General features: G+C 38.2%; 1 protein-coding gene across 8 annotated transcripts in view; it reads right to left on the bottom strand.

Annotated features, from left to right (window-relative positions):
* Positions 1-1,425: 1,425 nt before the first annotated feature.
* The window catches only part of TJP2 (tight junction protein 2), a 66,895-nt gene continuing 52,633 nt past the window's right edge, over positions 1,426-15,687 (bottom strand). For all 8 annotated transcript variants that reach the window (XM_026097767.2, XM_064501751.1, XM_064501750.1 and 5 more), the window contains 13 exons: positions 14,104-14,254; positions 12,696-12,804; positions 11,702-11,912; positions 10,254-10,441; positions 9,052-9,147; positions 8,860-8,939; positions 7,526-7,736; positions 7,000-7,100; positions 6,391-6,603; positions 5,864-5,974; positions 4,572-4,907; positions 4,100-4,185; positions 1,426-2,330 (listed from right to left, as the gene is read on the bottom strand). In XM_026097767.2, coding sequence (XP_025953552.2) covers positions 2,162-2,330; positions 4,100-4,185; positions 4,572-4,907; positions 5,864-5,974; positions 6,391-6,603; positions 7,000-7,100; positions 7,526-7,736; positions 8,860-8,939; positions 9,052-9,147; positions 10,254-10,441; positions 11,702-11,912; positions 12,696-12,804; positions 14,104-14,254 — 2,062 coding nt within the window. In that variant the 3' untranslated portion in view covers positions 1,426-2,161. The remainder of the gene's footprint in view (positions 2,331-4,099; positions 4,186-4,571; positions 4,908-5,863; positions 5,975-6,390; positions 6,604-6,999; positions 7,101-7,525; positions 7,737-8,859; positions 8,940-9,051; positions 9,148-10,253; positions 10,442-11,701; positions 11,913-12,695; positions 12,805-14,103; positions 14,255-15,687) is intronic.

The raw sequence follows: 15,687 nt of genomic DNA, 5'->3' as shown, positions 1-15,687 counted from the left end.
AAGCAGAGCAGGATATATTAGCAACATCTCATAAATTCTCCTCACCTCCTCAAATTCCTCCATTACTCTGGAGTTCAGACACCCTGATTCTCCAAGAAGAGCAAAAGCTGAACATTCCTCCCTTGAAACTCCACTGTTACTGTGAAGGAGTAGTAGTTTTTCTGCATTACATGGCACCTTAATAAATCTTCTGAAGCGAGGGAGCCAACAGCTATCCCTAAAAACTTGACTGAGCAAAATAAAGCCACATAGTGCCAGCAGTGTTTGTAGATTCCAAACTCAGGAATAGTTTAGGAGAAATGGTTCAGTTCTTTGCTTCTGATTTGTTCCCACGTAAATTGTACACTCCCCTCTACTATCAACCCCCCCAACCACTCCCTTTTCATAAGGACAGGAAAGAAAAAAAGAAAAAGAAGGATTTCCAAATTATTTTCTCTCACTCCTACACCAAAGAAAGCAAATAGGCTAGTTTCACATCAAGACTTAGTTTTGTGTTTTGCCCACTCTACAAACATGCTCTGAAAGTTTGTTGCCTAAAGTTTGTAGACCCACTTAGAAGCAAGCATGTAGTACTGTGTAATAGTTTGTTCAGGGAACACTATACTTCAGCAGACATTTCTCTCTAGAATTGCAGAGAAAATTAAGGCTGTTAGAGTGCACTGAGGATTTTGTTTAAAATTATGAAAAGAAAACAAATACCTATTTTTCTATTACTTCTTATTTGGGATGAATGATAGGGCCACATACTGGATACCAAGTAGAAAAAAAGAACTAAGCAATTGCCCGTTAAGTGAGAACTGTCCATGAACCGAATGTGGCCAGGATCCCTGGGGTAAGAACCTGATGATCGTGACTATGTCTTATTTTAGCTTTCATATTGCACAATCAAATTATATTCTAATGGAGGTAGTACTCAACCATTTCAAGGCATGAGTTGTGGGACTCAAGTTCAGAGGAATACACACTTAAAAGCATATAGCTGAAACACAAGAGTTTTCATGCCAACAAATTCTCTCCAGCTGAATGTAGAAAGTCTTAATGAAAGTAACCTATAGTGAGCAGTACAAGTTTCCTCCTCTGAGATGCATCTATTTCTTTGCGCCAACATGGAAATTGTACCTCTGTACTTTGTTTTAAGAGTGTGTTAGAAAATAATTTTTTCTATCACATAAGCAAACAATAAAAGAAGGTTCTTCATGACACTTTCAAGAATTTCTTTTCTATGTAGCAGAATAAGGGATAAAGAACAGGAATGGAGAGCCAGAAGTTAATGATCTAAAAGAGAAGTGTCTTACAGGAAGTCCATAGTCTGTGTTAGTATAGCAGAACACGTGACCTTGAAGTGAACATCGTGCCACTGTAAATACACTTATGAAAGCCAGAGGCTCTAGCAGACTATTTAGTGTTAAAAAAAAATGATTGAGATTTGTCTAGAATATATTCTTTATTATTTTGCAGTCTGTGTAAATTTTAATACATGATTGAATTTCTACATCGTTTTCTTAGTTTCAGGACATCCTGGTCTCTCCAACCCACTGAAGTGCACCTTTATTATGTACAGTCAGTATTTATGAAATATTGCATATGCTTCTATGAACTTATAAAAACAACATGAAAGGAAAATTGTTGCCATAAAACTGATCAAAAGTTAGGTAAAACAGTCAATCACTCTTTAGTGTGTTATGGCTTTGCACAAATATCAGATGTCAAAACAAACAATCTATGATGCTTTTTATTAAAGGCACTTACTGTCCTTCAGATACTCCTTCATATTTAACTGTCTTGCATTAAAAAGCATATCTCTTGGATCATACTTTCATAACACAGTCCAAAAAGGCAGTATTATAAGATGAAGAAAAGGGTTTTTGCATTAATACATGAAAATATCAAGAATTAACACACACTTTAAAATAGGTTTTGGTCCTTTTAAAATAGGCAATTGCATTCAGGCAATAGTGATTTCTATTCCTAGATGCTCACAAAATAGTATCCCCAAAAGTGAAGTCTTCCAGTTCCAGCGTATGGATATGTCTAAGTTGGGTAGATCACCCTCTAACCATCCCCAACAAAGATACAGCTTTTCAAAACTAACTAGTGTTCCACTTTGGCTGTGAAGGAAGAGAATCTCAAAACAGCATTATGTATGCAAATACTAGCAAGCCTACAATTCTGTGTCTCTATATCTGGATGGCTGTCCGTAATACCCCTTCTTGGAGTGGTCTGAGAGCTGCCGACGGTACTCCTCCTCCTCCTCTGCATCGCTGCCGTAACTGCTTTGTTTCTCTAGGTAAGGTCTGCTAGGAGGTTTCTGGGGTTCTGGAGGTCTGGAGCTGACAGCGAGAGAAAAAGAGAGAGAGAGAGAGATAAAGTTTACGTCCATTCTGAAACCTGAAAGAACAGTTACAGTCAGTATAGAGAGTATCTATTTTATTGCTGTGTATAACCTGGGAAGGCATAGAGAGTAAATGAAGCCTCTTCTAGCCCATTCTACCAAAATCAACATTTGTATAGCCATGGTAAGCCTATCCGGAGAGACACCTTACTGCTATAAGCAGAGCTTGATGATCCAAATCTGATTCACAAAACATACCTGGAAGAATTTGCAAACATTAAAAAAACCCATCCAACTCAAGAGTTTTAGAGCTTTTGGAGGCATTTCCTGAGCAGAAAGATGTCTTCAGGCATTGCTGCTACCCTAGTTATGACCAGGGCTGACTAATCCTTTCCTCATTCTTCTTTAAGCACCACGTTCTTTCTAAGCCTGCTTTCTCTTTTGTATCTGCAGTTTCCTGCCACTATGTGTGCCAGGTCTGAAGACTCCCCATGTGACACATTTCTTAAATTGGTACCCTTCTCTGCCCACTCAAGGCTCTCTCTATAGCTGGGCATACTTAAAGCTGGGCAGAAAAACCCCATACATTTACTTTTTATATATTGTGGTGCTACTCATTTAATGTGGCATGAAGCAGGTACATAAAAATAAGATCTACCAAGAAAAGGAAGGGCATTTCGCCAGTTTTGAGTTACAATTTTTCAGATCACATATTGTACAAAACCAAGATGTCACTCATCCCTCTCATATCCCCTCAGTGCTTGAACACTCTTCCTCAGTCAGTCATTAATGTTCCTCTAAAAAAGCAATACCACTGATTTCTGTAAGTAGTCAAATAGTCTGCATATCTGGTTAAACAAGACTTTTTACTACTTTCTAAAAAGCCTCTAAAGCTATATAAAAAACAGCATGCTTACTGTCTGGAACCTACCAAGAAAACCCTGAAATTATCCCTTTTTTGATTTCCATTTTTTCATTTTAGATTATATACCATAACTCCAAAGGAACTGATTCATTAGGAAAAAAAAAAGTCCTGTTTTCCTTGGCTATGACTAAGAGGCAAGAAAAAACAAGTTCTCCAGAACAGAAAATAGGACCAGCATATGGTGTATTAGCTCTTGCACAGGTGACATTCCAAGTCATACAAATACACGCTTCTTCAGAGTTAAGATGATGCACTGAGCAACCAGTTCAAAATGCCTTGAAATTTAATGAAAGACTCCCTGACTTTAATGAGACTCCAGTCATATTCAATAGAATAGAGTTCTCTCCCCAGCTGTGCCTTGATGAGTGACCTCAGGCAAGTTTCATACTCAGTTTCCCTACCCACACAATACATCTGTAACTGAACAAGTATTTTAAAGTAATTAAGTATTATTAAGTAATTAAAACAGCAACTATAGACTAACAATCACTGAGTCTCTAGAACTGAAAGAATAGGCATCAAAGGACATAAATGCCAAAAAGCTTCTGAGTGAGACTAACTGGGGCAAAAAAATGGCTCTGAAAATCACTCAGTAAAAGAATATAGTGTTTCTTCCTAGGTAATTCAAAAACTATAAATGAACTAAAAGAAAAGAGATCTTGAAAAACAAGAAGAGTTCTCTGAAATTTTGCCCCAATTTTAGAGCAATTTTTGAGGAACACCACAACAAAGCAATATACCAAGAGGTGGCAGGATTATTTGTATGAGTAAAAACTGGCAAGATCCTCTTGCTAGTGAAATAAGCAATCCAGGCAGAATGCTTTAAACTGGATGCACCTTACCTTATGGGCTGTGGCCAGTTCTGATCTGACTTCTGTGTTTTGACAGGGACAGCATAAATATCCGGGTGCTTCTGGGCTATTTCAAGCTTTAAAAGAAAGCAGAAGAAAATAACTATTCTTTTTTAAATCTATCCATCAGAAATCCTAGACTGACTAAAGTAGGTCACAGCTACATCTGAAACAATTAAGCCACAAAGTGCTTACTGATCCTACTTCTATTCTGACAAAGATATAATCTTCTGCTAGAGTATGAATTCAAAACACATGTGAAAACAATGGATTGCCAAAAGCAATGGGATTTTTAAAAGTTTGCTTGCTATAGCTACAGTAGGAAGGCTTAACATATGTCCTATTTTTTACATCCGCAGTCCTCCCTCCAGAAGTATCATGATGCAAGGGCTTGATTTTCATTCTCAGTGGGCAGGAAAGGACACTGGAAAGGACAGCAAGGGGAGCATGCATCGCTTCATACCCTGGCATTCTGGGCTTCTTGTAGCTCTTGCATTCTTTGCATCCTTGCCTTATGATCCATCTCCTCAAATATTTTGACTTTCCTCAGTACAGATTTTGGAGTGTTCTCTTGTTCACTTCCTTCCTCTTCCAACTTTTCCTCCTCCTCCTCTGTGGATGGGACTGCTGGTTGAGAGTTTCTCACGATAGGACGCCCAAAGACAGGTTTCATAGAAACAGGTGGTGGTACTGGTTTAGCTGATACAGGTGAAGCGTCACTGCTGACAGCTATGTTACTTGGTTTGGAATCATAGTTCTTGGGAAAATCATATAGATCCTCTTTGCTCTGTAACTTCCCCTGTAAGCATGAAAAGCACAAAGTTTCTATCAGCAATTCCAGAACCTTCAAATGAAGGTTTGAATTTGAAGTCAGTAATTTTGCCTATGTATTTAAACAGTGTCTATCTTTGTCCAAAGTAATATTTGAAAGGTATTTGAACTGCTACAACATTTTCTCCAGACAGTCATACACCAAATCTGATGTGCACATCAAACTGTAGAAGAGACATTTAGATATATTTGTCATATTCTTTAAAGATTTCCAGAACTACAGTATGTGGGAGGGGATAGCACAGAGAAGAGGTAACTCCTAGATGAAGAATAGATTTGTCAGCACTACTGAAAGTAGAATATCACCACCTGGAGTTTAGAAGTGCACAGAATCCAAGCCTATTTCTATTCCATCTTTATTTCCCTTACATGTAGTCCTACTCTGCCTGATCCCCATTGCCAAAGCATACCTGAAAGTATTTTGAACAATTGTGAACTGCAGAAGTAGAAGTTGGTCTCCAAGTAACATTAATCTTTTTTCTTTATCATTCCTGAGCAAGTTTTGAATAGCTAGTTTTAACAAAGTCTATTGACGGAGACTGATTTCAAAGATAACGGATTCTATTTTGTGCTGCACAATCATGGCCATCAGAAATTTTTTTTTGACAGTTAACCTAAGTTTGTTCTTGCTGCACTAAAAAGGTTCCTTTACATTCTTAACAGACACAGAAAGGAGTCTAATATCCGTATTCGCTGTAGAGATCACACATATTTGAGGAGAACTGTATTCCATTCAATTTTCTCTCTGCTGGACTCTGCAACACATTCATTCATTCATTCACTCACTCATTCTTTCTTCCTTTCTTTCCACACTAGTCATGTTTTCTAGTCTCTGATAATTCTTGGTGCTCTCGCTAATGTGCCACCCTGGAGGGTTCTCTAAACAGAAGAACTTTGCATTCAGATTTGTTTCTACAAGTGTACCTTAGGTGGTTCAGGCTTGAATGCTGGAGGTGGACTAGGTTCTCTGAGGATCTCCCTGCTGCCAGCCGTTCTCATCTGAACTCTTGGTTCTGGGCTAGATTTCTTTAAACTCTGTTAAGGAAAATAAATTAGAGAGAGAAATTAAGAGAGACAAATTCACTGCAGGATCCAGTAATTCAATCATTTTTGATCTGTTTCACGTTTACTATTTTGGGAACTGTAACCAGGAGTCAAATGACTGTCAGTATCCTGATCACAACCATTGGAGAGGTAATGGCAAAATTCAAGGTGACAAGACATCATCAGGAAACCTACAGAGTTAGGCAGAAAAACACAGCTATTATTACTTTTGCTCAACACAATGTACCTTTAAAATGCTATTAGAGGTAAGATAATACTGCAGCTAAAAATCAGATTGCTGTCAGCAGCAATTGCAAGAGGATCCTTCCCCTTTTATTTTTAAAGCATACACACAGGGCTTTCTGAAAATCCAAAGTGCAGCCTGGCTCATAATCCAGGCATCTCACCTCCTCATGATGCACGGGCTCAGAGGATCGGCTAACAGATGAAATCCTTGGTTCATCCAAGGTCTCATCAAGTTCATTGTCAGTGTATGCACCTCCTTCTCCATCTGTATCTTCTAAGTCACTGATCAGCCTGCTGTCACAACTCAAATAGTCAGCACCCATTGCAGTAAGGTAAGACATGCGATCATCAGCATCATCTTCCATACCATCCATCTGCAGAGAAGGAGGTAAGAATTAAACAAAAAAAGAAAGAAATTTAAAGATTAAAGAAATAAGAATTAGAGTCTAGCTAGGTCTTAATATCATGCTAAAGAACTTCTTAAGAAATGAAAGTGCAGAACAGAGAGAAACACTACTCCAGAATAGAAAAAGAAAGTCCTGTAGTCCTTACCACATTCTCCCCTAGCCACAGCATTAGTGATGAAAGCTCCAAAGTATAACAGAAAGAACAATAATAAATCAGTTTTGGTTACCAAGCAAGACATCAAGTGACTACTTGTCCAGTCTATCCAGCACAGGCAAACAACACTTTGAGCAATTATTACTGGTAAGAGATGATCTTCAGACATCTGCACAGCTTAGTACATACATTATGGACTGATTGCATACCTTTCCTTCCGATACCCATACTGCTTCACCTTGCTGTTGCTGAATTGTATCTTTTAGACTACCATACCAGCTATCATTGGCTGAATTCAAATTGATGGTGGCTGTAAAAATTGAAAGAAAAAGTATATATATGCAGCAAATGCAATGCAATCCTTTTTCTAGTCTTTTCTATTTAACGTTTTTTTGTTTTGGTAATGTGATGAACAACTATTCCATTTAAATCGCCGACAAAGGCACAGTATTTCTGTTTGTACTGTTTGTTCACTCCCAAAGCCTATTAAATCACTTATTCATCATCTTTTAATGACAGAATGCTGACTCCCAATCTCTTATATTAAAATATGGCAGGACAAGGAACTTTGAAAAGAAATCAGGGAAGAGATTACTCATGACCATGCCTTCATACCCCTTTAGTTATAGCCTACATATGATTTAATATGCAGGGCAGCAAGTGGATATCTCAAGACTTACACATTCACATCCACAGTTCTCTTGGTAAGCCAACTGGACACACATTCTTCCTTACCTGTAAACAGGTGGGAGCAAGTTTTCTTCAGCTTGTTTGCTTGCTCATAAAGCTTTCTTGAGCTCTTGTTAGATGTGGAACATAGCCTTTGTCTCATGGTTTTCACACCCTGCTTACTGTCTGGGTTAAAGAAGACTACAATTGGAAACCATTGGGTATAATTTAGGAGATCCACTGCTTTAGGAGTCACATCCAATAGAGCATGTTTGTCCTGTTAACAAGAAAACTCGCATCAGTGTTCTCCTTCAGGAGGACAAGAGGTGGTGATGAGATGGAGAGGGAATATGGTAGCCTAGGAAAACTAGGATATTTTCTTCCAAACAAGGCCATAACTAATTGGATTTTTTTTCCCACAGTTACATCCCATTCAGGAAACACAGCAGGCACCTTTTTCCCTTCAGATCTATTTTTCTGAATGGTTTTTGCCTGAATGTCCACATCATTGTGTTAATAAAATAACTGTTATGTTAATTAAAGTATACCTATTCTCCACCCTTGTTCTTTAAGTAGGAGGTGAACTCTCTCTGTACATGTCCCTACCACAGCTTCCACTGCCACAGCTGTTCTTTTCTGCAAACTTTCATCTACAGTAATAGATTGCTTCTGAGCTACCTATAGTGCCAAGATGGATGGGATTTTCAAACATGTGCTCCAGGGGTGCCTTCTCATTTAACTGAGCTCTGAAGAGATTTCTCTGTGACATTCTAATCCCTCTGGCACTGATTTTATTGGGCTTAGGATGATAAACTTCAGAATACATTCTTTTTGCCTAAGTTTTTTGGGTTTGGGGTTTTTTTGGCTTCTTTATTACCACCTATTTACTTGATCTCTAAACAGTATATTAAAAAGTATTTAAGACGGACAATGCAGTCACAGCAAAAATGACTTAGTTATCACAGTCATTTCCTGTTCAGTGAACATAGTAACAACTCTGAGGTAAACTAAAATGTTAAATTTTTGATGACACTACAAGCAAGTAGAGCACTAAACGATGATAAGGGCTACCCTGGCAAATTCAGAAAGTACACAACAGAGCACAGATGCCCCTCTGTTCAATTTTAGAGTAGACAAAGAAATAAGTTAACTTCTAATAGACAAAGAAATAAGTTAACTTCTAATATCAGGTTCACCCTCCCACTTGGAGGACACCTACTGAAATAATAAAAATTGTTGTTCAACACATTTCAGAACAGCCTCATCCTTAAGCCACATCTACTTAACATAAAAATAAATACAGTGAGTATCTAAGGACACTCCAAGTTTTAGGAGCAAACAAATCCAATAATATGCAGTTCAGTGTAAGCAATTTTCACAGAGATATATATATACTCTACCTGTTCAATGATTTGCCTCACAGTGTTCAAGCGCACTACCCCAGTTGACTTCTCTGAACCTGCATCTCTGGGTTCTGTCTCTGCAAAGACAATATTTTATCTTATCTAGAGTAGCTGTGAGGTTGTGATTCTCAAACTACCTATCCTCCCATTTAAAGATAATAAATAAGCTATGTTAAAAGGAGGACTTACTTGCAGTCTGGTACAGGTGAGGCAAGTCATTTGACAACTTCTCCATAGCTACATCTGCAATAGGGCCGAATATCACCACAGGTCTCTTAAAACCAGCTGAAAGAAAAATATTTAGAGAAAAGACAGTGTTATCAGACTGGCTTTATACATAGATATGAAGAGCCTCAATTACTGTAAAATGCTAAGGATACTTTAAGATATTCAAAACACCCATTTTACAAAGTTTTATCTCCTGGAAGTTTGTGTAAGAGCCTAACTCTTTTTTGTACAGAAAGCTATTTTTATCAGTGGAGAAGGCGTAAAAGATTGTTTTAATTAAAGAAATAGAGAAGGACAGAAAACAGAAAATAGATCAGCCTTCATATTCCATCTAATGATGATAGGCTGAGAGGACTCCACATTCTGAAAACACACAGCACGTCTTCAGTAGTCTTCCCATCTAGCAAAATAGGTTGAACCTTCTTTCAACACAGTGGGATTTGTGTGAATAAAGCTACAAATGCTTAACTAGCTGCATGGCAGCCTGCAGAAGCAAAGAAACGCAAATTCTGTTACGTTTTGTCAAAACAGGCTGCAATCACAGACCTCCTAAGCCAATGGGGAAGGCCATTCCATTGCTTAGTCTTTATCTTGGCATTTGGGAGCTCCCTGAAAATACTTCTTACTATTTACTTTGTTCCACAGTGCTGACATGTGCATATACCCAGGGAAATTATCTTGACCTGCCCAACATGACTAGTACCATTTAGAGTCACAGAGATGAACCACATCAAACTCAGTTACATTCAGACAATCTACTGAAGATACTTGGGTTTTATTTTTTCTGAAGATATTGTTGAATGGTGTTTATGAGCAAGCTAATGTCTCATGCATATGGATTGTACTTGCAGAGCCAGCCTAAGAGAGACTGAGAAAACAATAAAACCTTTTGTATTTTTCCTTTTTCATTTTAAATTCTGAAGTTGGCATATATAATTTGGAGGCAAAGGACAGCAACAATGTATGCTGTTAAAGCAGTCTAAAAAGCCCCAAAGCAATAACACCCAGAAATTTGCATCCTGATAAAAACATCGTTTCTTTCTGTTGCTCAGAATTAACCCTGAAGCCCAAGGTGTTTGAAAGCACTGACTTAGCTGACCAAACATTTGAGCACTAACACAACAAGCAATAAACAGGCAGCAGGTTCTCACCAGTTGACTTACCCTCACGCAACTGAACTCTCTCATAAGCTGGGAATTTTGTGCTCACAGATGCAATAGCGGTCAGATCTTCACGACTCTTCCTCAGGTTCTTTTTCGCTCCAGATCGCTGGCCACGTGTTCTCCAGAAGTCTGCCCTGTCACTTGAGCCATCCTTCTGGGCATTTTGAACGCTAGCCATCTGCTCAGCTCTGACAGAGAAAACACAAAGTTCATTTATACACAGCTAGTCAAAAAGGGCAAAAAGTCTCTCTCTGAAGAACTATGAATTTTGAATCCACAACAGATAATTTGGCAGGTAGGCAGCCTTATGTGGAGAAAAGAGTAGAGAAATCCAGGTTCTTTTGCCTTGAAGCAAACACGGTTAGAGTCAGCATGATGCTCTGACTCACTACACCTGCAAGACTGATGGGCAGGAATCAGTCCACAGCCCTTAAACTGCTAATACAAGCACAAATAAAAGAAGGCAGCTGCACAGAGATGGCAGAGTGGAACTCAGAACTGATGGCCTAAAAACTTACCCTCATCCTTTTCTCCATCAGGCTTCTTAAGTTAAGTCACTATAGCACACAAAGAAAGGCCTCTCTAGTCAGATCAATGTAACAGAGAGGACACAATGCACTAACCAGGAGAGGTGGTAGCATGGGAGATGGGTAGGAAATCAGGTAATAAGCATATTTCAGGAATTTCTGTACACTACAATTGAGAGATTTTTGTTAAAATCACGACCTCACTGAAGAACTTAAAAGCTACAGTCTAAAAATGCCTTTACTGGTTTTTTTTTGCTGATGAATTTTAATATGCACCCATTCAGTCTGTTTACTATAAACTTATAGTAATACCTTACATTAACTTTGACTGGAGGAGTGTATCTAAGCAAAAAATATTGTTTGTGTTTACTGCACATTCCACACAAAAGTAAGAACTACAGAAACAATGAAATGTTAGCCTTAAAAAACAAAAACAATTAAAACATTTTCCCTAAGAGTATACATAAAAAGCTGATGTACTAGAAGCTCTTTAAAACATTAATCAGCAGAATATCCTTGTACACACAGTAGTGAACTTGCTGGATTTTTTTTTTTTTTTTTTTTTTTTTTTACTGTTTTGAAGAAACAAAGCCTCCTGCCCCATTTTGTAGAATAGGAACTGAAGCAGTAAGTTGTCGAAGCTCAGCTGATAGCTAAGTCAGAAGCTCTAGCTCTGTGTATGCAATTTAGTGCACAGGTAACGCCATCTTCCCTCATCCACTCCTTACATAATGCCAGGGTTCTAAAATCTACAGTTTTACAGGCTCAATTGTTGTGAGAGTAAAGATAAGGCAATTTTTTCATTCCTGTAAGGGGGGAAAAAATGGAAGAAAAGTTGTATGAGATACAAAGCAAGAACCATTTGAAAAAAAAAGACAACTTACTTCTGAAAATAGGTTAGATGACAGGAGGCCAACTTACCTGCTCTTATTTGGAATGAGGCCTTTTTCTAGTTCATTTCCAATTCTCACTGCCAGCCAGTTTCCCAGTTTGCCATCATACAGTGTATCAACTACCCTAAAGATCTCCCCTCTGGTGAATGCTAAGCTCTGTGGTGACTCTTTTTCACACTCAAAGTGGCTCCTGATGAAGAATGAATCTCCTCTGCCACAGGCCATGATGTCTCTGTAGACTAAAAGAGGAACTGCCATTTAGTCTGTCCTTTTTTTTGTAGCCGTTCATCTGGACTGTAAAATACACAACAATGCTGAACAGCATTCTCCCCACTTTAATTTTAGGCTTAGTTCCCTCAGTATTTTACACTTGAAAGAAATAGCTTAAGCTGTCATTCTAGCAAGGAGTTTTGAAATTTCCCCCCTACATTCAAAAAGATAACATTCACAGCCATTACAAGAATGTTCCATATTCATATGCATACAGTGCTTATAGCTGAGGGAAGCATGTGCTTTCACTTGGATAGCCAAAGCAAAAGGCAGTGATGGTACTTCAGTAGTACGGTAGGCTGCACTTGTAAACAAGAAAGCAAGAATGCTTGCTCCTTATCTACTCAGTGAAACTGTCCACTTGCCAGATACTATCTGACTGTGAATCCCTTATGACTGTCAAGGCACAAGAGAGAGGGAATGCAAACAGCAGATCTCATGGATGCTAAACAGTGAAAAGCCGAAGTGATAAGCATTAAGCTGCCACTCTTCAGGGTTAAGAGACGATGTTTGCTGAAAATGAAAATGGTGGAGAAGTGCTCTGATAAACACACTGCAAATGTACCTCTCTACAACCCTTGTGAGATGGAAGACAGTTATTTTCTAAACTACTGAAAAAGAGGGCAATTAAAATGTTATCAAGAGTAGCAAGAGGGATCATTTGTTGTTTTACTGACAAAACAGAGCTTAACATCCTCCTGACACCTCCAAAGGCTTCGTGGATACATGCATGTTTAGTTAAAAGCACCTACCTTCATATTTGCTCTGAGCCAATATGGTCACTGTTTCACCTTTCGGAATTTCTAATAGGTATAAAACAGCATCTTCCCGAACCATGCCTCTGAAGTCTTGAGTGTTTACCTGATGTACAAAAAATTTAACAATAAAAGGAATATCCAAAGATTTTTATGTTTCATCTGAAAAGCTTTAATATTATACATCTTTTTTAAAGTCAATATAAATGTTTGTTGCAACAAGAAATATTTTAATCCATCCATTAACAGTAATCATTCTGGAAATAGCAAGGTCCTGGATGTGCAGTAATAGGTTATTTCTTCTAGGAAGCAGTAAAATACACCTAAATATGGAAATAGATAGCAATTATGAAGAGATCCATTTGAAAGTATGAATATGACTGTTGCTGCACATAATGGAGTACCGGCACTCAAGTCTTACCTATTCAACAGTGCCTGCTACCAAATGTGCTGATGTCTCCCTGCTGTTTCTAAAATTCAAGACAGTACTGTAATCCAGTTTCAGCATCACTGATTCCTTCTGGTAATGTATACTACACAGGAACATAGTCAGGAACACAAGCTCGGGTTCCCAGTACTGGCCCTCAGTGATGTTCATCCCTGATCCTTCTGACAATGTTCATTGCTACTTTCATTGGATAGAGAAATGGCTGCCACTCCTTATCAGGCAAATTAAATCCAATTAAAAGCATCTGTGCTTCCACGCAGCATGAACAGAAGGAAAGAATCAGGCTCTGAAGAAGAACAACTCTTTCAAAACCCACTCAGGACAATAACTTGAAGACAGGAAAAAGAATACGGAGCAGGGACCAGGGGCCTGAGCTAAGCTTCATTGTAAATCAACAGGAATATTTTAACTGGCTCCTAAAGGCAACAGAAATCAAGGCTATCACAAGAGAAAAATCAAACAGAAGAGAAAATGAGATTTTATCAGTGTCCTAACTGAATTTTGAGAAAAAAGGAGAACGTAAGACAAAAAAGGGCTAGATAAAATAATTTGGGAACTAGAAAAAAAAAACCAAATTGCACAAGTAAATTCAAGAAAGATGAAAGAAAAGAGAAAAACATGCTGGCCTCAATTTTCACCCTCCAAGAGCAGGAGGAAGCATTGCATGGAGAGTTTATTATCTTCCATCTTAAGGTGTTTTTCTTGATTAAAATTTCTGCTAGCTACCTTTTTACAGAATTAAAAAACAAAACCAAAAACCTAAAGCTTGATAAATAATTTGAGTTCTCCTTTATAAACTCTGATTTCAGTAAAATCCTCCTACCATACATACATACTTCAGAACCAACTCCTTGACTTCCTAAGAAAATAATTTTTCCCATACTTCCACTAAGAAGCAAACAAAAAAATACAACAGTAAGTGGTTTGAACTTCAGGGGCACATGTTTACACTGATACCTTAAGAATCTGGTCTCCTTCCTGCAGTCCTTCCTGATCAGCTGAAGTGCCTTCTTGAATTCCAGCAATAAATATCCCCACATCATTTCCACCAGCCAGTCGTAGACCTACACTGTCCCCTTTCTTGAATTTCACCATCTTCGTATTAGGACTACAAGATTCATGTGCAGAAAAAGACAGTCAGGCCAGACATTAGGCACATTATACTAACAGGTCATCAAGAGCAAAAAACCACAACCCTCTCAACAAAATTATCTCAATATTCTTATCCCCTTTGTCTCACTAGGCACAATATATTTACCCATGTAACTTCTCAGTGAGGGGAGAAAGCACAGTACCTACATTTTTCAGAGGGGAAACTGAACTGGAAAGAGACACTGAGTGACTCACATAGATTTGGAATAAGAGCAGGATGATGAATCCTAGTTCCCAAGGTCCTGAGACAATTTCTTACCTATTGGAACCCCTCTTACATGAACAGCTGGGTTTTTGTGAAAGTAGCCTGAGTTATAAATAATCCCACTCATTGTTTTTTCTCTATACACTTGAAAACTGTCATATAAATTAAATTTACACGTGTTTTCTTTGCAGTTTAATTGTTTGTCAGACCACAGGAAAGTCTTCAAGTTCCTTGCAATGAGAAATATGTCCAAAAATACTCTACTGGTACATTAACAATCATACCTTTCATATTCTAAGGAGGGAGAGATTACTGGACTAGGTTCAACTTTTTTCCTGCCAGAAAAGCTGTTTGCCTGAGTGACCTTCCAACACAGAGGACAGTGCTTATCTGTCAGCCTTTACTCAGTAATACCATAAGCCTATATTATAAATTCACCTTCACCAAAATAACCACTTGATTAATTTATATATCAGTGATAACATACGCAGGGTCCAGCACAGAGAAGATTCGAGAATATAATCCAGTCGAGAGAAAAGAAACTCTGAGCTACAGAGTATCTTCAACAGCTTATCTTTAGGCCACCCCTTACAGTCTCAGAGTCATCCCCCTTCAGTTTTTATATTTGGAAAAATTATTACAGAAAACACCATGGCTCTCATGTTAATAAGATTCACAATTTTTAGTGTCTTTATTCTTAAGGGACCAACATTACCAGATTCAACTTGACCATTTATAAAAATCTTAAAAAATGAAACATAAAAGTAAACATTAAAAGCAATATTTTGCTCATTTCCGAGCAGACAGAGACTAGAACTAAGTAGGGATGGCACAGGCTTCGGTTTTAGGGAAAGATGTATATTTCTATACAGAAGTTTCCAACTTGTACGTGCAGTTCTGGGACAGATGAACAGAAACCTGCACATGTTTGGCCCTGCCTTGCAATGAACGTGTCTCCAAATTCTATAGAGGACAGTCTCTGTGTACACTAATGTTGGGGGAAAGGGGAGGGTTGTCCTTTGTATACGTATAAAATAATGGAAGAGGTGTAAAATACATTTCCATAGAATTGCTTGGGTTAGAATGGACCTTTGGAGGTCTCTAGCTCAACCTTCTGCTCAAAGCAGGTTGCTCACGGCCTTGGCCAGTTATGTGTTTGGATATCTCTGATAGTGGACATACCA

The sequence above is a fragment of the Dromaius novaehollandiae genome, chromosome Z, assembly GCF_036370855.1.
Source record: "Dromaius novaehollandiae isolate bDroNov1 chromosome Z, bDroNov1.hap1, whole genome shotgun sequence".
NCBI classification, from domain to species: Eukaryota; Metazoa; Chordata; class Aves; order Casuariiformes; family Dromaiidae; genus Dromaius; species Dromaius novaehollandiae.
This window is presented reverse-complemented; position numbering and strand designations above follow the sequence as displayed.